Below are 21,237 nucleotides of genomic sequence, written 5' to 3' on the forward strand. Positions count from 1 at the left end.
TAGAATGTCCTGTGAACGGCAATTGAGTTACACTCGACTGGGCTGCTTAATTCCCCCCCCCCCCCCCGCCCCAAAGTTAAAGTACACCTTGCTTGCAGTTTCATTAAGCATGTATATGCGTTCATATATAAAACGGCCAATGTGGCTTTGCACTTGAGAAGAGCAGGTGGTTGGTTAACTCTTCGCTATATCTCGAAGCTCTTGCACCAACCCCCTGCCCCTCAAACGTCTTTCTTATTAAGATCATAATTTAACGGCCTGGCATTTGGACATTCTCTTCAAGATGCTAACATTTATTAAATGGAATATGCCTTTTTTTTCCTGATTTGTCCTCTGGTTCTTTTGCTGATACCAAATATGTTCACTGGGTTTTTTATTTCAGTTACCTATTATTTCTAGAAGTTCTATCTGGTTGCTTTTCAAAATTTCTATGTTGCTTATAGTTTTCGGGTTTCTTAAGATACTTTCAAGCTTGTCATTTTAAAAATATATTTTAAAAAGTGGAATTGAGTTTATAAATCAATGTCTGGTAATTCTACTACTGCAATTCTGTTCAGATTCATGTCCATGGTCTACCGCTGGTCCTCACTCATGCTGTGCTGTCTCTGGGTATGCTAGAATATCTTTGACTATGTGCTGGTCATTGCCCTTAGAAATTTATTTTTAGTTGACTCCTAGCATCTTAGAACAAATATGCTTTCCTCCAGAGGCATTTCATTTGTTTTTGCCAGGCACCTCGAGCTATAACAGGTGAGTCTGCCTCAAACCAAATTCACCTCCAGCTATAACCGGTGAGTCTGCCTCAAACCAAATTCACCTCCAGCTATAACCGGTGAGTCTGCCTCAAACCAAATTCACCTCCAGCTATAACAGGTGAGTCTGCCTCAAACCAAATTCACCTCCAGCTATAACAGGTGAGTCTGCCTCAAACCAAATTCACCTCCAGCTGTAACAGGTGAGTCTGCCTCAAACCAAATTCACCTCCAGCTGTAACAGGTGAGTCTGCCTCAAACCAAATTCACCTCCAGCTGTAACAGGTGAGTCTGCCTCAAACCAAATTCACCTCCAGCTGTAACAGGTGAGTCTGCCTCAAACCAAATTCACCTCCAGCTGTAACAGGTGAGTCTGCCTCAAACCAAATTCACCTCCAGCTGTAACAGGTGAGTCTGCCTCAAACCAAATTCACCTCCAGCTGTAACAGGTGAGTCTGCCTCAAACCAAATTCACCTCCAGCTGTAACAGGTGAGTCTGCCTCAAACCAAATTCACCTCCAGCTGTAACAGGTGAGTCTGCCTCAAACCAAATTCACCTCCGAGCTGTAACAGGTGAGTCTGCCTCAAACCAAATTCACCTCCAGCTGTAACAGGTGAGTCTGCCTCAAACCAAATTCACCTCCAGCTGTAACAGGTGAGTCTGCCTCAAACCAAATTCACCTCCAGCTATAACAGGTGAGTCTGCCTTAAACCAAATTCATGGTATGATGTTTCCTGGTCCACCCTGAGTATGTATGTCCAGGGGGCAAATTCACATGTGGGCCTTTCTATGACCACACACTGTCAATAACTATTTTCTCCAATAACTGTATTTTCTCCCCTTTTTCTTCTCCTATTCCGCTCAGTGCCAAGGCTGCCTTTTCCACAACCCCCCACGCCAAGTTTAGTTCTAGTTCACTTTTACTCTGAGGATATAGCTCTTTGGGGTCCCCGTTTATTGTGGGAAGAGTCTCCCATTACATTTTCCTAATTAGAGTGGGTGCCCAGGGACTTAATTTCCATCCTACCTGCCTGCCCCTCTCAGGCTACAGAAGTCTCTGCCTTTATCAGTTTAAAAAAATATATTTTTTTATTTTTTTAAATTTATTTATTTTTCCAAGATGGAATCTTGCTCTGTCGCCCAGGCTGGAGTGCAGTAGCGCGATCTCGGCTCACTGCAACTTCCGCCTCCTGGGTTCAAGCGATTCTCCTGCCTCAGCCTCCTGAGTAGTTGGGACTACAGGCATGCACCAATCATACCCGGCTAATTTTTGTATTCTTAGTAAAGACGGCGTTTCACCATGTTGGCCAGGCTGGTCTCGAACTCTTGATCTTGTGATCCACCCACCTCAGCCTCCCAAAGTGCTGGGATTACAGGCATGAGCCACTGTGCCCGGTCCACAACTTTTTTTTTTTTCCTTAAAGAAAATACTAGAAAGTGGGCCGGGCATGGTGGCTCACGACTGCAATCCCAGCACTTTGGGAGACTGAGGCGGCGGGGGGCGGGGGGCGGGGGGCGGGGGGGATCACCTGAGGTCGGCAGTTCAAGACCAACCTGACCAACATGGAGAAATCCCAGTCTCTAATAAAAATACAAAAATTAGCTGGGCGTGGTGGTGAGTGCCTGCAATCCCAGCTACTCGGGAGGCTGAGGCAGGAGAATCACTTGAACCCGGGAGACAGAGGTTGCAGTGAGCTGAGATCACGCCACTACACTCCAGCATGGGCAACAAGAGCAAGACTCCGTGTCAAAAACAACAACAACAACAACAACAACAACAACAAAAGAAGAAAACACTGGAAAGTACTTAAGAGTTTAGAGGCTGAAAGCAAAACCAAGCCAGGCTAATATGAAGGTTCCTCAAACATTTAAACACTGAATTACCATTTTATCCAACAATTCTACTTCTGGATATATACACAAAAAAGGTAAGACTTGAGTGGCTATTTGTACAGCAACATTTATGGTGGCATTATTCACAATAGCCAAAAAGTGGAACCTGTGTCCACTGACAAATGGATAAACAAAATGTGATATATACATAAAATGGAATATTATTCAGCCTTCAAAAGGACTGAAATGCTGATACACACTACAAGATGGATGAATCTTGAAGACATTATCCTAAATAAGCCAGATACAAAAGTATACATATGGTCCTACTTACAGTAGGTACCTAGAATAATCATATTTACAGAGACAAAGTAGAAAAGTAGTTATACCAGGGGCTGAAGGAGGGAGGAATAGGGAGTTATTGTCTTGGATAAATTTCAGTTTGGGGTGTTAAAAAAAAAAAAAAAAAGTGGCTGGGCGCAGTGGCTCACACCTGTAATCGCAGCACTTTGGGAGGCCGAGGAGGGTGGATCACCTGAGATTGGGAGTTCGAGACCAGCCTAACTAACATGGAGAAACCCTGTTTCTACTAAAAATACAAAATTAGCCGGGTGTGGTGGTACATGCCTGTAAATCCCAGCTACTGTGGAGGCTGAGGCAGGAGAATCGCTTTAACCCGGGAGGCAGAGGTTGCAGTGAGCTGAGATCATGCCACTGCACTCTAGCCTGGGTGACAGAGTGAGACTCTGTCTCAAAAAAAAAAAAAAATAAAGAAATTTCTTTTCCAGTATCTACTTAACACTGCTAAACTGATGAACTTCTTCCTTCTGAATCATTACATATAATTCTGTGACAGATAATATATATACAAATGAGGCATGAGGTAAATGTATAGTTAACTTATTTTAAAATATAGACATAAGTTTTAAAAACGTATTTTAGTACTTCTAGGATTCCTTAAATTTTTCTCTATAAAAAAAAACACTTAAGAGTCTAGTTCAGATGACATTATGACACTTCTAGGTAAAAAATACTACACACCAGATAATAACATCAAATTAGAAATTGGCAACAGTGTAAGAAACATTCTGCATTCATTATGACTTCATGAGTGACATGTGAGTTACTATGTTGCAAACACAAAAACATACCAACATGTCTATGAATATATTCATTCCAAACTAGCAACATAATTGCTGAGAACAAAAACAACATATATAACATTATATGTCTTCCTGCTTTAGACGTATAGTAACAAGAGCTAATACCAGTACTTGCTCACAGCACACAATGTACTAAAGATCGTTCTAAATGATATATATATTAGGTTGGTGCCAAAGTCGCTGCAGTAATGGCAAAAACCATGTTTCCTTTTGCACCAACCTAATATATACATATATACATATATATTATATACACGCACTCATTAATTTCTCATAACAATCCTTTGAGGTCTATATCTTTATTATTCCCATTTCAAAGATGGGAAAATCATGGCAGAAGGGAGTTTGAGCTTTCCTGAGGTCACGCAGCTAGTGAGAGGTGAAGCCTGGGTGTGAGGCCAGGCTCTAGAGCCCACTCTTGTGACACTATGCTCTGGCACCTCTCACATACGTATGGAAAGCTGGGGAAGGTGGCCAGCACTAGACACTTTACACGGTCCATACAACTGAATTTTGACAACCAAGTTCTCCACTTTCTTCTAATGAGGAAACTGAGGTCCAGAGAAGAAGAGAGAGGTGGGAGTGAATTCATCTCTCGCATCTTTAAAGCTTCAGGATCCAGCATAGATAACAAAGTCCCTGTGGCCAGAAGTTATGCGAGAGGATTGATAAAGCCACATGGAGGAGCAGAAGCACAGGGCAGGGTGGTCGGGCAGGACAGTGGTGATCAAGGGTCTGAAGTAGGCCCCGTGGGGCTCCACTACCTCTGAGCTTCCAGAGTCTCTATGTGCCTGACCCTCTCTCACCCCGTTGTTCGAGCCTTCTTTCTTACGGAGCAAACACAGCCAGGGAAGGCGATGCTTCTGAAGCTGCACATCTCAGGGACCCTTGCCCAGAGCTTCTAAAGTGGATAGATCAAGAGGATTCACATTTTTCGTATTAAAAAAGGCTGAAAGTTTGGCAAAATATCTGTTCAGATCTCTAGGGTTTTTTTTAGACACAAGGTTTCACTGTGTCACTCAGGTGGGAGTACAGTAGTAGCACGATCATGGCTCACTGCAGCCTCAACCTCCTGGGCTCAAGGGATACTCCTGACGCAGTGTTACAAAACTGGCTTAGCCAGGACCTACTCAAGCGGGATGGCCAGTCCACACTCACAGAGCCAGAAACACAGCAATGCTTTCTGAGCTCACACGTGCATGACTCCAGAGGAATCTGCATGCAATGCTTAGGGCAAGGGTTTGGCGCTGCCTCACAAAGCCATTACATTTCTAGACAAAGAATTAACAGTTTGTAGTGAGTGGGTTATCTGTCATTTCTGGCTAAAATTCATCTACGCTAGTATGATGCTAAAATTTATCTCCTAAACTGGGATACTTCAGGCACATACCACCATGCCTGGCTAATTTTTAAAATTAATTAATTAATTTTGAGACAGGGTCTCACGCTGTCACCCAGTCTGGAGTGCAGTGGCACAATCTCAGCTCACTGCAACCTTCAAGCAATCCTCCCTCTTCAGCCTCCCGAGGAGCTGGGACTTCTACCGGTGTGTGCCACAATGTCTGGCTATTTTTGTATCTTTAGTGGAGGCAGGGTCTCGCCATGTTGCCCAGACTCCTAATTTTTAATTTTTTTACAGAGACAAAGGTCTTGCTATGTTGCCCAGGCTGGTCTCAAACTCCTAAGCCACCGCACACGGCCTGTGATTCTATCTTTCATAAATATGTCAGCTTTATAAACCTGGTGCACCTTTGTGAGACAAAGCACCGAAAAACAATCACTGCGATTACTACTGCTGTTCCCATCATTTGTCATCATGTACCTTTGGGCAAGGCGCTGTGCACAGGCAATACACAATTTAAACTTCACCAAAGTCTGCATCAGAATTTCTGCGGAACAAGCATCTGCAGCAGAACTGCTTGGTACGCTTGTTAAATAACGAACATTCTTGAACTCCACCCTAGATCTAGTCAGTCAGAATCCCTAGGGGACAGCCTCAGGATCAGTATTTTAAGCAAGCCCTCCAAGAGATTTTTGTCTTGGCATATGAATCCCCATTTTACATACAAAGTATCAAGAGGTAAAGTGACTTGACAAAGACACCGTCACGAAACATAGGATTTGAACTCCATTAAGCTTGTGGTTATTTTAAGGCAGCACAAAAGCAAGTGAGATACCCTTTAAAACCCGCCAACCAGTGTAATGTTACACAATTTCCCAAACCATTAATCTCTGTAAACACACAGAAAGGACTCTTTTAAATTAAAAAAAAAAAAAAATGAATGATACGCCCTCTGAACTCCACACAATTCATTTCATTCTGACCAGATTTAACCTTCGTTTAGCAATTTCAGTACTGCATCAAATGGCACTGCCTGTATCAGAAGAGCAACCAAATCCCCGCAGCGATGAGACAAACAGGAAACTCAGAGCAGAGTAAATCCACAAGCTATGACAGAAACAGAGCCGTAAGAAGTAGCTATCTCTTACCACAAGAGGTTGACTTTCTGTCCACCACGTTTACACGCCTGGTTTCTGTGCGAAGTTTTTCATCAGTGTTCTCCACCAGGTTGGCAAGGTCGTCAATTATCTCTAGAAAGGAAAGATACATGATTACTATTCCTGAAATCACCTGGTTCACATCACAGTATCACAGCTGTGGTTGTTCTTCCTAGCAATAATGATCTCAAGTGCAGTAATTGAAAAGGCACAGAACTCAGGTCGATTCTTTGAAAACGGCGATTCTGATTGTAAAAGGAAAAAAAAAAGAGTAGTAAAGAAGAAAACTGATTTAACACAATTCCAGCAGACAGGAGAAATGCCACGTTCAGAGGAAAGAAAGCATGACGCACCGAATTTATGCCTAGCCAAGCTGTCATTCAGGTATAAAGGAATAGACAGGCCGGGTGCGGTGGCTCATGCCTATAATCCCAGCACTTTGGGAGGCCGAGGAGGGAGGATTGCCTGAGGTCTGGAGTTCGAGACCAGCCTGGCCAACAAAGTGAAACCCTTTCTCTACTAAAAATAAAAAAATTAGCCGGGTGTGGTGTTATGCACCTATAATCCCAGCTACTTGGGAGGCTGAGGCAGGAGAATTGCTTGAACCCAGGAGGCAGAGGTTGCATTGAGCCGCCACTGCATTCCAGCCTGGGCGACAAAAAAAAAAAAAAAAAAAGGAACAGACAGCATAGTAGACTTCAGGGACTACCTGGGCCCTTCTTGAGAAAACTACATTATGAAGACATCAAGCCAATCAAAAGATAAATAAAGAGATGATGGAGAGAACTGAATCCATTTAAATACTGAACTAAGAGTAAACAAAATGTGGATTAGATAACAGAAAGGTACAGAAATGTCACAACAGTAACAATGTAATTCCAGCTGAAAAATTAGTCAGTGGTTGCAAGTGGGGAAAGAAGGTGAAAAGTTGAAAGTGCTAATTTCTTCATCTCTCGCAGCGAGGCATATTGAGCAGTTGAAAAGTTAATCATGCAGAAATGTGTAGCCTTTTAAAATCACCAAAACGTGAATGTTTTTTGTTAAGCTTGAGGGATCTTTTAGTAATTACTATCTCTTGTAAAGAATCCTTGATGTGGGCTGGGTGTAGTGACTCACACCTATAATCCCAGCACTTTGGGAGGCCGAGGCAGGTGGATCACCTGAGGTTGGGAGTTCGAGACCAGCCTGACCAACATGGTGAAACCGTCTCTACTAAAAACACAAAATTAGCCAGTCATATGGTGGTGCACGCCTGTAATCCTAGCTACTAGGGAGGCTGAGGCAGGAGACTTGCTTGATCCCGGGAGGTGGAGGTTGCAGTGAGCTGAGATCGCACCACTGCACTCCAGTTTGGGTGACAGAGACTCAGTCTCAAAAAAACAAAAAAAAAAAAAGAAAAGAAAAGAAAAGAAAAAGAATCCTTGATGTGAAATTTCTTTTTTAACCCTAATCTTTTTTTTTTTTTGAGACGGAGTCTCGCTCTGTCGCCCGGGCTGGAGTGCAGTGGCCGGATCTCAGCTCACTGCAAGCTCCACCTCCCGGGTTTACGCCATTCTCCTGCCTCAGCCTCCAGAGTAGCTGGGACTACAGGCACCCGCCACCTCGCCCGGCTAGTTTTTTGTATTTTTTTTTAGTAGAGACGGGGTTTCACAGTGTTAGCCATGATGGTCTCGATCTCCTGACCTCGTGATCCGCCCGTCTCGGCCTCCCAAAGTGCTGGGATTACAGGCTTGAGCCACCGCGCCTGGCCTTTTAACCCTAATCTTTTGAAGTGAAATTGAGCCCTTCACAGCATTTAAAATAGCATATATAGTACGATCTTATGTAAAATTATTTGTATCCATCTTTTTATATTTACAAATCTATAGGGATATATGTGAATAATATTAATTTAATGCTAATAATGATTATTTCTAGATGGTAGGATGCTGTGTGACTGCTGCCTTCTTCCTCGCATTTTTCTGTGTTGCACGAATTTCTTTCTTTCTGTTTTTTTTTTTAAGAGACAGGGTCTTGCTTTGTTACCTAGACAGGATACAGGGTACCGTGATAGTTCACTGCAGTCTTCAAGGTTCTAGCAATCCTCCCATCTCAACCTCCTGAGTAGCTGAGACTGTAAGCATGTGCCGCGACTCCCAGGTAACTGTTTAAATGTTGTGTAGAGATGAGGCCCTGCTACATCACCCATGCTGGTCTCAAACTCCTGGCTTCAAGAGATCCTCTTGCATCAGCCTCTCAAAGTGTTAGGATCACAACCACGAGCCACTGTGCCTGGCCTGAATTTCTTACAGTGAGCATATATAGTCATGTGCCACATAATGACGTTTCAGTCAATGATGGACCACATCTATGACATTGGTACCATAAGTGGTACAGTATTATGATGTTATAATACCATATTTTTAGTGTATCTTTTCTATGTTTGGATATAGATTTTTTTTTTTTTTTTTTGAGATGGAGTCTCACTCTTGTTGCCCAGGTGGGAGTAGAGTGGCGTGATACTGGCTCACCACAACCTCTGCCTCTCAAGTTCAAGCGATTCTCCTGCATCAGCCTTCCAAGTAGCTGGGATTACAGGTGCGCACGACTCATAATTTTTGTATTTTTGTATTTTTAATAGAGATGGGGTTTCATCATGTTGGCCAGGCTGGTCTCGAACTCCTGACCTCAAATGATCTACCCACCTCGGCTTCCCAAAGGGCTGGGATTACAGGCATAAGCCACTGCGCCTGGCCATATTTACCATCTTGTTACAACTGCTTACATGCAATAACATGCTGTACAGGTTTTTAGCCTACGGGCAATAGGTCATACCATACATACAGTCTAGGTGTGTAGCAGGCTTTACCATCTAGTGTTGTGTGAGTACCCTCCATGATGGTCGCACAATGATATAACTACGTAACGACACATTTCTCAGAACATATCCCTGTCAAGGAATGTATGACTATTATATTTTTCTTTTTTTTCCCCCTCCCTCTTTCTCCCTCCTTCCTGTTTTTATAGTGACTGCTTTGGAGACATGTTGTTCAATACCAGTCACCATTTTTCTTAAAGCATTAAGTAAAGCAAACAAGGAAATCAAATAAAGTTTCCAGAATGATGTGTGAGCTGAATTCTGAAAGCTACATGGGTGGAAAAGCAGGAAAAAGGCAACCCATGCAGAAAGAATCGTATCTGAAAGGCACAAAGGAGTTGGGCGCTCCTGCTTCTTGTCTCCTGCAGCACTTCCTACAAACCTCTTACTTATAGACCCTATAGTTACATTCCACCGATTTGTTTACATGTCTTTAACAGGAAGATTATGATATAAACTAATTTTTATTCGTCCTTATACCTCCCACACCTGGGAGAATGCCTTGTATACAGCAAGATAAAACAAATAGGAAAAGGTAAAGACAATGAATGGGCTGGTGGGTCATGCCTGTAATCCCAGCACTGTGGGAGGCTGAGGTGGGCAGATCACAAGGTCAGGAGTTTGAGACCAGCCTGGCCAACATGGTGAAACTCTGTCTCTACTAAAAATACAAAAATTAGCCAGGCATGGTGGTGCACGCCTGTAATTCCAGACATTTGGCAGGCGGAGGCAGGAGAATTGCTTGAACCCAGGAGGTGGAGGTTGCAGTGAGCTGAGATCATACTACCATACTCCAGCCTGGGCAAGAGAGCAAGACTCTATCTTGGGGAAAAAAACAAACAAACAATGTCCTAACTTATCTCTGTTTTTAGTCCTGATTCATTTTAATTCATTTTCCATACAATACTCAGAGCATATTTTAATTCTCTCATATTTCAATGAATTAAAATTTAAATAGCCACATGTATCGAACAACTCAGCTCTAAAGCAATAACTTAAAAAAGAAAACACACACACACACACACACACACACACACACACACATGCCCTACCAAGAGGTATAGTTTTAAAATAAAAATTAACAGAAGAAATAAAATTAAATACTAAAAATGTATGATTCAGGAAAGGGGTAAAGAGGAACAAAGGATAGACGGGACAAAAAGAACAGAAATACAATATCTATCTGGCATGCTTAAATTCAACTGTATCAATAGTTGCATTAATGTAAACAGACTAAACTTTTCAATTAAAAAACAAAGGCTATCAAGCAAGCTTTTTTTTTTTTTTTTGAGACAGAGTCTTGCTCTGTTGCCCAGGCTGGAGTGCAGTGGCGCGATCTCGGCTCACTGCAAGCTCTGCCTCCCGGGTTCACGCCATTCTCCTGCCTCAGCCTCCCAAGTAGCTGGGACTACAGGCAACCGCCACCAGGCCCTGTTAATTTTTTTGTCTTTTTTAGTAGAGACAGGGTTTCACCGTGTTAGCCAGGATGGTCTCGATCTGCTGACCTCGTGATCCGCCCACCTCGGCCTCCCAAAGTGCCAGGATTATAGGCGTGAGCCACCGCGCCTGGCTTTTTCTTTTTTAAATTATACTTCAAGTTCTAGGTACATGTGCACAACGTGCAGGTTTGTTACGTAGGTATACATGGGCCATGTCGGTTTGCTGCATGCATCAACAACTCGTCACTTACTTTAGGTATTTCTCCTAACGCTATCCCTCCCCCAGAAAGATTCTTTTAAAAAGATGACACAACTATATAGTTTGCTATGGAACTCACTATAAGGCACAGTGTTTGTATGAGAAAGTTGGCAAAGCTATATTAATATCAGACCAGACAGACTTCTAGAAAAGGAGTATTATTAGATATAAAAAGGAACTTCTCATCATGATGAAAGGACACATATCAAAAATGGGAAATTCTGTCATTATTTGAAAATTAAGGAAAACAACTCCGATTTCCCCACAGGGCAAAGATGAAATCACAAGAGAAAGCAGAAAATATACTGAAATGAGTACGAAGGACAGCTGCTGTAGACTGGATGTTTGTGTGCCTTCAAAATTACGTTGAAGCCTCATCACCAGTGTGATGATACTTGGATGTGGGGCCTTTGGGAGGTGAATGGTGAGGAGAGTAAAGCCTGCATGAATGAATGAATCCCGTTCCATGCATGAGATTTATGACCTTATAAAAGAGTTCCTAGAGATCTCCCTCATTTCTTCCACCATGTGAAGTTACAACGAAGACAGCTGTCTATGAGAACCAGGAAACAGACCCTCACCAGACACCAGATCTGTAGGCACCTTGATCTTGACTTCCCAGCCTCCATAACGGTGATAATTTCTGTTGTTTATAAGTCATCCAGTTGATGGCATTTTATTATAGCAGCTTGAATAGAACAAGACAACAACGTAGCACAAAAGTTTTTGGGATGCTACTAAAGCGGTGCTTAGGGAGAAATTTATTGCTCTAAATGCATATATTAGTAAAGAAGAAAGATGTAAAATCAATGATCAGACTCAAGCAGATAATAGTACGATCATCTCAATAAATGCAAAAAAAAGGATATGACGAAATTCAGCGTCCATCCATGATACAAATTCTCAGCACAATAGAAATGAAAGGGAACTTCCTCGGCCTACGGAAGGACATCTATTTAAAAACACTCAGCGCTAACATCATACTTAAAGGTGAAACACGGAACATTTTTTCTCTAAGATCAGGAATAAGGCAAGGACGTCTGCTCCGACAGCATCTGTTGAACATTTTATTAGAACTCCCACATTGTTCAATAAGGCGGGGGGAAAAGAAAGCAAAAAGGTATGAAAGGGAGCTGTAAAGCTGCATTTGCAGATGACATGATTGTACATCCAGAAAACAATAAAGTCTATTTAAAAACTACAAGAACTAGTAAGTAAATCTAATAAATTTGTACGTACAAAGTCAATAGTCAAAGGCAATATATTTCTATGTACCAGTGATAAACAATGCAGAAAAAATAAAAGTAAAAAATCCATTACAATGGCATCAAAAGCCATATTACATACTTAGAAATAAATCTAACTGAAGATGTGTAAGACGTCTATAATAAAAACTATAAGACATTGCTGGGAGAAATGAAAGAAGGCCTAAGAAAAGGAGAACTGGCCTGGCCCATATGGTAGTTCTATCTGTAGTTTTCTGAGGAACCCCCACGCTGTTCTCCATAATAGCTGTACTAGCTCACATTCCCACCGACAGTATATAAGAGTTCCTTTTTCTCTCTACATATCCTCACCCTCATTTATTTATTTTTTTTCATATTGGTTGGTCATTTGTAAGAGAGAACACAATATTTTAAAGACATTGGTTCATTTTTTTTCAATTGACAGATATTATACAGAATTTTATAGATTGAATGCAATCCTAATCAAAATTCTAGCGGGCTTTTAAAATGAAACCTGCAAGCCAATTCTAAACTTCACAAAGAAAATTATTTAGAATAGCCAAAATAATCCTAACAAAGAAAAACAGTCCAGGCACGGTGGCTCACGCCTGTAATCCCAGCACTTTAGGAGGCTGAGGCGGGCGGATCATGAGGTCAGGAGATGGAGACCATCCTGGCTAACACGGCGAAACCCCGTCTCTACTGAAAATACAAAAAATTAGCTGAACGTGGTGGTGGGTGCCTGTGATCTCACCTACTTGGGAGGCTGAGGCAGAAGAATGGTGTAAATCTGGGAGGCAGAGGTTGCAGTGAGCCGAGATTGCACCATTGCACTCCAGCCTGGGGACAGAGCAAGACTCCGTCTCAAAAAAAAAAAAAGAAAAGAAAAGAAAAGAAAAAGTTGGAGGTATTATGTTACCAAAATTCACCATTTATTATAAATATATACTAATCAAAGACAGTCTGATATTAGAATAAGGACAGACAAACACATCGATGGAACAAAACAGAGAGTCCAGATAGACTTGTGTGTGTGCATGTGTGTGTGTGTGCGTGTGTGTGTGCACGCCCACCTGCACACGTGAGCGCTCAATTCTCAACAAAGGTATCAACAACATAGTCAATCAAATACGGAAAGAAAAGTCTTTTCAACAAATGGTGCTGGAAAAACTGGATATATGTATGAGGAAATAAAAAACACCTCAACCCTTTCTTCTCTCTATGCCGAAAAAAAAAAAAAAAGTTGTGATGGTTCACAGACTTAACTGTAAAACCTAGAATTGTAAGGCTTCTAAAAGAAAAAAATAGAAAATTTTCATAGCCTGGAGTAGGTAGGCAAAAATTTCTTGGACAGGACATAAAAAGACTATCCACAAAAGAAAACAAGTTGGTCAATCTGATTTAGCAAATCCTCAAAGGCAGTGATTTCCAGATCTTGTGACATCCTCATGCTCTGGGCATAGTATTCTTCCAAAAATGTGATGGGAGGACTTGGACACAGCACTTCAGTCTTTGTCTCATCAGCACTGAACACAGCTGTTTATATATAGTAGCGTTCGTAAAAGAGGGCATTTTTGTGATCCATGCCTCATTCTCTATCAAGAGGAATTTTCTGCTCATCTAAAGATACTATTACAAAAATTAAGAAATAAGCCACAGAATGGTAGAAAATATTTGTAGAACATAGAGCCGACATAGAATTCGTATCTGGAATATATAAAGATCTCCTACATATTAACAATAAAGAAAAGCTAATTTTAAAATAGCCCAAAGATCTGAACAGATCTTTTACAGAAGAAGATACACAAATGGCACATAAGACACATGAAAAACAGCTCAAATATTGTTAGTCATTAGGGAAATGCAAATTTCAACCACAATAAGATACTGTTTCACACTCACGACAGAGTGCAAAATAAAGACTTACAATACTAATGGCTGGGGGGAAATATGGCACAAAGGGTGCTGTACAAGCGTTTGTCAGTTCTCATCAAGTTAACCATATATCAACCATCTTACCCAGAAACTTCACACCTAGGTTGTTTTTTTTTTGTTTTGTTTTTTGTTTTTTTTTTTTGGAGGTGGCGTCTTGCTCTATTGCCCTGGAGCTGGAGTGCAGTGGCGCGATCTCCGTTCACTGCAACCTCCGCTTCCACTCGGAAGAGTTCAAGCGATTCTCCAGCCTCACCCTCCCGAGCAGCTGGGATTACAGACACACGCCACTGCGCTCGTCTAATTTTTGTATTTTTAGTAGAGACAGGATTTTACCATGTTGGCCAAGCTGGTCTTGAACTCCTGACCTCAGGTGATCCACCTGCCTCGACCTCTCAGAGTGCCGGGATTACAGGCGTGAGCCACCGTGCCCAGCTCACTCCCATTTACCAACCAGAAATAAAAGCCTATTTCTCAAAAAAAAAAAAAAAAACCTGTACAAAAATATACACTGCAACCTTATTTATGAGGGCCCCAAACTAGAAACAAGCCACATATCCATCATTAGGAGAATGGGAAAGCGAATTGGGGTGTATCTGTTAAATGGAATACTATTCCGCAACAGAAAGCATGAGCCACTCATGCATGCCACAACTGTCCAAATCTCAAAAAGAGTTTTGTTGGCTAAAAATAAGAAAATGAAAATCATTATACGCTTTATGATTCCATTTATTTTTTTTTATTTTTATCTTTTATTTTTATTTTTATTTTTTTAATTTTTTTATTATACTTTAAGTTCTAGGGTACGTGTGCATAACGTGCAGGTTTGTTACATATGTATACTTATGCCATGTTGGTGTGCTGCACCCATCAACTCGTCAGCACCCATCAATTCATCATTTATATCATGTATAACTCCCCAATGCAATCCCTCCCTCCTCCCCCCTCCCCATGATAGGCCCCAGTGTGTGATGTTCCCCTTCCCGAGTCCAAGTGATCTCATTGTTCAGTTCCCACCTATGAGTGAGAACATGCGGTGTTTGGTTTTCTCTTCTTGTGATAGTTTGCTAAGAATGATGGTTTCCAGCTGCATCCATGTCCCTACAAAGGACGCAAACTCATCCTTTTTTATGGCTGCATAGTATTCCATGGTGTATATGTGCCACATTTTCTTAATCCAGTCTGTCACAGATGGACATTTGGGTTGATTCCAAGTCTTTGCTATTGTGAATAGTGCCACAATAAACATACGTGTGCATGTGTCTTTGTAGTAGAATAATTTATAATCCTTTGGGTATATACCCAATAGTGGGATGGCTGGGTCATATGGTACATTTAGTTCTAGATCCTTGAGGAATTGCCATACTGTTTTCCATAATGGTTGAACTAGTTTACAATCCCACCAACAGTGTAAAAGTGTTCCTATTTCTCCACATCCTCTCCAACACCTGTTGTTTCCTGACTTCTTAATGATTGCCATTCTAACTGGTGTGAGATGGTATCTCATTGTGGTTTTGATTTGCATTTCTCTGATGGCGAGTGAGGATGAGCATTTTTTCATGTGTCTGTTGGCTGTATGAATGTCTTCTTTTAAGAAATGTCTGTTCATATCCTTTCCCCACTTTTTGATGGGGTTGTTTTTTTCTTGTATATTTGTTTGAGTTCTTTGTAGATTCTGGATATAAGCCCTTTGTCAGATGAGTAGGTTGCAAAAATTTTCTCCCATTCTGTGGGTTGCCTGTTCACTCTGATGGTAGTTTCTTTTGCTGTGCAGAAGCTCTTTAGTTTAATTAGATCCCATTTGTCAATTTTGGCTTTTGCTGCCGTTGCTTTTGGTGTTTTGGACATGAAGTCCTTGCCCATGCCTATGTCCTGAATGGTACTACCTGGATTTTCTTCTAGGGTTTTTATGGTATTAGGTCTAACATTTAAGTCTCTAATCCATCTTGAATTAATCTTCGTATAAGGGGTAAGGAAAGGATCCAGTTTCAGCTTTCTACTTATGGCTAGCCAATTTTCCCAGCACCATTTATTGAATAGGGAATCCTTTCCCCATTTCTTGTTTCTCTCAGGTTTGTCAAAGATCAGATGGCTGTAGATGTGCGGTATTATTTCTGAGGACTCTGTTCTGTTCCATTGGTCTATATCTCTGTTTTGGTACCAGTACCATGCTGTTTTGGTTACTGTAGCCTTGTAGTATAGTTTGAAGTCAGGTAGCGTGACACCTCAAGCTTTGTCCTTTTGACTTAGGATTGTCTTGGCAATGCGGGCTCTTTTTTGGTTCCATATGAACTTTAAAGCAGTTTTTTCCAATTCTGTGAAGAAACTCATTGGTATGATTCCATTTATAAGAAATATAAGGACAGGCTGGGTGCGGTGGCTAGTGCCTGTAATCCCAACACTTTGGAAGGCCAAGGCGGCAGATCCCGACGTCAGGAGATCGAGACCACAGTGCAACCCCGTCGCTACTAAAAATACAAAAAGAAAGAAAAAAAAAATTAGCTGGGCACAGTGGTGGGCGCCTGTAGTCCCAGCTACTCTGGAGGCTGAGGCAGGAGAATCACTTGAACCCAGGAGGCGGAGCTTGCAGTAAGCTGAGATCATGCCACTGCACTCCAGCCTGGGTGATAGAGCGAGACTCCATCTCAAAAAGAAAAAAAAAAAAGAAATATAAGGATAAACCTAGCCTACAAAATAGACATCAGAAAGTGCCTCTGGTGTGCTTGACTAGAAAGGGGCATGAAGAAACTTTCTGGGATGATGGAAATGTTCTAAAGGTCATAGAAATTCATGCAAATGGGTACAGCTGTCAAAACACACAGAAGGGATGAAGGGAAGTAAGGAGGGAGGGAAGCAGGGAGGGAGGGAGCCAGGCAGGCAAGACAAAACAAATGCCTTAGAGTAACAAAATTTCAGATCTGCAAGAGTCGTGCAATCACCTTGTAGTTCCTTCCCCTCTTGGAACATCCCTGGCAGTGGAATGGTTAATCTTTCACTGAACACTCCCAGAGACTGGTAACATGGAAACTCATGAGAAAATCAGTTCCATGGCTCAGTTACAGGGTGATTCTGTTAATTATAAAGTCCTTTATTCTGAGCTAAAATTCTGCCTGCTCTCAATTTCTACCTTAGGTATTTCTTTTCCTTCTTCTTTTTTTTTTGTTTTGAGACAGAGTTTCACCCTTGATGCCCAGGCTGGAGTGCAGTGACATGATCTCGGCTCACTGCAACCTCTGCCTCCCTGGTTGAAGCAAGTCTCCTGCCTCGGCCTCTCAAGTAGCTGAAATTTCAGGTGCCCGTTAAGTATTTCTAGACCAACACAGAATCAGTGTTCTTTCCTTCATAATTTTCCTCGTGTATCTCCTTGGTCTTCTCCTCTAGGTTAAAGATACTCAGATCCAAACTTGAGCAAATCCTCACAGGAAGTGATTTCCAGATCTTGTGATATCCTGATGCTCTGGGCATAGCATTCTTCCTAAAATGTGATGGGAGGACTTGGACATATTGCTTCAGTCTTTGTCTCAGCACTGAACACAGCTGAGTTTTTATATAGTAGCATATGTAAAAGTGGGCTTTTTTTTTTTTTTTTTTTTTTTTTTTTTTGAGAGGGAGTCTCGCTCTGTCGCCCAGGCTGGAGTTAAATGGAGTTAAAATTAAATAATTTTTATAACTTAAAAAAACACCATAAAAAAAACACCATACATTTTCATTTAATTGCAATATATAAGTCTCCCCCATCAAATGATATCATTTGTATTCTTTCATGTAGCTACAGTCTTCAGTTATCGTTTCTAATAGTTACAAAATATTGATTCCATAAAATAACCATTCCTTAATTAATAGCCCATTGTTGGATACTTAGAATGTTTCTTTTTTTTTTTTTTGAGACGGAATCTCGCTCTGTCGCCCAGGCTGGAGTGCACTGGCGCGATCTTGGGTCACCGCAAGCTCTGCCTCCCAGGCTCACACCATTCTCCTGCCTCAGTCTCCCGAATAGCTGGGACTACAGGCGTTAGCCACTATGCTCAGCTAATTTTTTTTGTATTTTTAGTAGAGACGGGGTTTCACCGTGTTAGCCAGGATGGTCTCGATCTCCTGACCTCATGATCCGCCCGCCTCGGCCTCCCAAAGTGCTGGGATTACAGGCGTGAGCCACTGCGCCCGGCCACTTAGGTTTCTATATTTCTAAATAATGAGTCTATAAATTCTTTCCTCCATTATCATTGTGTTCTTTTTAATCATTTCCTTAACAAAGTGTGATTATGACTGCCTCATAAACTTTGAAACAGATTGCCAAGTCTATTTTTTAATAGACTTATAGTGCCACTGTTGGTTTGACGGGATGCATTCCACCTGTCAGTTATGATGACCTCGCAAGATTTCCTAGGCCAGAGAGCCTTGAGAAATTCCCACTCTGCAGACCACGCACTACCAAGGTAGGAATTCCCCTAACCACAGTCTATTGAGAGCAAATTAAATACAGGTTTCAGAGTATAGGTTGTGAAACAACCAGCTGACAAGTTCAGATTCCTGACAACAGAGCCTCCAAAGAGAAACTGGTATCTTGCTTCCTGGTCAGTACTTGCATTTGGTTTCATGCAGGAGCTTATATTTCAATCACATGTTAATTTGAGATACTGAGTGCCATTCCAGGACAGAATGGACAAAATGGAACAACGTAAAGTATACCAGAAAAATGACAGAATCACAAGGATTAAGAAATATTATATGGTGTCAGAATACCTGACTCCAATAAAACTTCATCATTTTTCTACTCTCAATTACAGCCTCAATACATTCTATACAAAGGGAGAGTGTTTGCTATATATTTTCAGATGAATTTGGTGTCTTTTTATACTATAATGGACTCATAATGGCAGCAGTAAAGTCATTATATTATTATGCCTTTTGCTTTTTTTTTTTTTTTTTTTTTTTTTTTGAGACGGAGTCTCGCTCTGTCACCCAGGCTGGAGTGCTATGGCCGGATCTCAGCTCACTGCAAGCTCCGCCTCCCGGGTTAACGCCATTCTCCTGCCTCAGCCTCCCAGGTAGCTGGGACTACAGGTGCCCGCCACCTCGCCCGGCTAGTTTTTTGTAGTTTTTAGTAGAGACGGGGTTTCACCGTGTTAGCCAGGATGGTCTCGATCTCCTGACCTCGTGATCTGCCCGTCTCGGCCTCCCAAAGTGCTGGGATTACAGGCTGGAGCCATCGTGCCTGGCCACTTGTGTTCTTAATAATATTTGAAGACAAATGTTAAAAAAAACTATAGTGAAGAAAGAGTTTTTCTTGAGGGTAATAGTTTAATTCCCTCTGATCCCTATAATTGATATCATACTCAAATTTATCAATGGAAACCAAAAACGGGGGGTGGTGGTGACCTCTAATAATACTGTACACGAGGAAAAGATACATTCCAGAGAACAGGGACACAAGGACAAACCAATCTATGACTTGGTAAAGAAAGAGTAATACCTTGCCTATGGCACCCTATGGCAGGGAGTTGCAAGGAACTCCAGCAGATCAAAGTGGAGCCTCTGGGAACCACCCAGGCTTTGGGGACACAGTGAAAGCTCTTTGCCTGGGAGAAATTCCCCTTGGCCAACCTGCTCACACCTTATACACAGCCAGATGGGCCAGGTTAGGCAAAAAGCACAGGCTCCTTTCCCTCTTCCTCCTGACCATAAACCAAGGTCCTTCATCTGGGCTTAAAAATATGTAACAGGAGGCTGGACGCAGTGGCTCATGCCTGTAATCCCAGCACTTTGGGAGGCTGAGGTGGGCGCATCACCTGAGGTCAGGAGTTGAAGACCAGCCTGACCAATCTGATGAAACCCTGTGTCTACTAAAAATACAAAAATTACCTGGGCGTGGTGGCAGGCGCCTGTAATCCCAGCTACTCAGGAGGCTGAGACAGGAGAATCACTTGAACCCAGGAGGCGGAGGTTGCAGTGAGCTGAGATCACGCCATTGCACTACAGTCTGGGCAGCAAGAGCGAAACTCCGTCTCAAAAACAAAACAAAACAAAACAAAACAAAATGTGTAACACAGGGTGGGTACTGTGGTTCACACCTGTAATCCTAGAACTTTGAGAGGCCATGGCAGGTGGATCACGAGGTCGGGAGTTTGAGAACAGCCTGGTCAACATAGTGAAACCCTGTCTCTACTAAAAAAAAAAAAAAAAAAAATAGCCGGGCGTGGTGGCAGGCGCCTGTAGTTCCAGCTACTTGGGAGGCTGAGGCAGGAGAATCACTTGAACCTGGGAGGCAGAGGTTGCAGTGAGCCAAGATCGCACTATTGCACTCCAGCCTGTACAACAGAGCAAGATTCCATCTCAAAAACAGACAAACAAACAAAAAAAAAAAAAAAAGAAAGAAAGAAACAGCTCAGAATGAAGGAACATCTTAGTAGTTTTCAAAAGAAGGTTCTCTTTCCCTTTCACCTTGTGCCTTAGAAAATAAAATTTCTTTAAAAAAAAGAATAAACTGGCTGGTTTTGGTGGCTTATACCTGTAATCCTAGCACTTTGGGAGGCCAAGAAGGGTGGATCACCTGAGGTCAGGAGTTCGACACCAGCCTGGCCAAGATAGCAAAACCCTGTCTCTACTAAAAATAGAAAAATTAGCCAGGCCTGGTGATAGGAGCCTATAATCCCAGCTACTTGGGAGGCTGAGTTAGGAAAATTGCTTGAACCCGGGGGTGGAAGTTGCAGTGAGCCCAGGTTGCACCACTTCACTCCAGTCTAAGAGTGAAAATCCTTCCCCCCACCCCCGCCCAAAAAAGAGAAGAAACCTTGAAAAATGTCTGACTTCTTTTAAAACAAGATTTAAAAACACACTAAGTCAATGCAACAAGAACAGAAGACACCATGAAGGAACAAGGAAGGTTACCAGAAACAATACATACAGATACAAACATAATTGTCCAAGTAAAAATCACAATGAAGGCATTTAAACAGATTGTAAACCAGGAAACAGAGTTAGCATATAAGCTTGAGTAGTCTCCCAGAAGTCACAGGAGAAAGGTTAGAGAAGACAAATAATGAGAGAGAGAGAAAAAAATAAGAGGAAGAAAAACAGGAGGAAAAACAATAACCAAATAAACAATATTTTCCTTCAAGTGATAAAACACTTGAGGGTTCATATTAATAAAACAAACTCACTGAGCAACCCTGATGGAAACGATCGGCCAGGCGCGGTGGCTCACGCCTATAATCCCAGCACTTTGGGAGGCCGAGGCGGGCGTATCACGAGGTCAGGAGATCGAGACCATCCTAGC

At 42.0% G+C, this 21,237-nt stretch overlaps 1 protein-coding gene across 4 annotated transcripts in view; it reads right to left on the reverse strand.

The window, feature by feature from the left end:
- The window catches only part of STX8 (syntaxin 8), a 305,088-nt gene that overhangs the window by 119,453 nt on the left and 164,398 nt on the right, over window positions 1-21,237 (reverse strand). For all 4 annotated transcript variants that reach the window (XR_004055028.1, XR_004055029.1, XM_030923464.1 and 1 more), the window contains exon 4: window positions 6,240-6,341. Coding sequence is in view for 2 of the 4 variants with exons in the window: in XM_030923464.1 (XP_030779324.1) it covers window positions 6,240-6,341 (102 nt within the window). In the remaining 2 variants the exon portion in view is untranslated. The remainder of the gene's footprint in view (window positions 1-6,239; window positions 6,342-21,237) is intronic.

Source organism: Rhinopithecus roxellana, chromosome 19, assembly GCF_007565055.1.
Source record: "Rhinopithecus roxellana isolate Shanxi Qingling chromosome 19, ASM756505v1, whole genome shotgun sequence".
NCBI classification, from domain to species: domain Eukaryota; kingdom Metazoa; phylum Chordata; class Mammalia; order Primates; family Cercopithecidae; genus Rhinopithecus; species Rhinopithecus roxellana.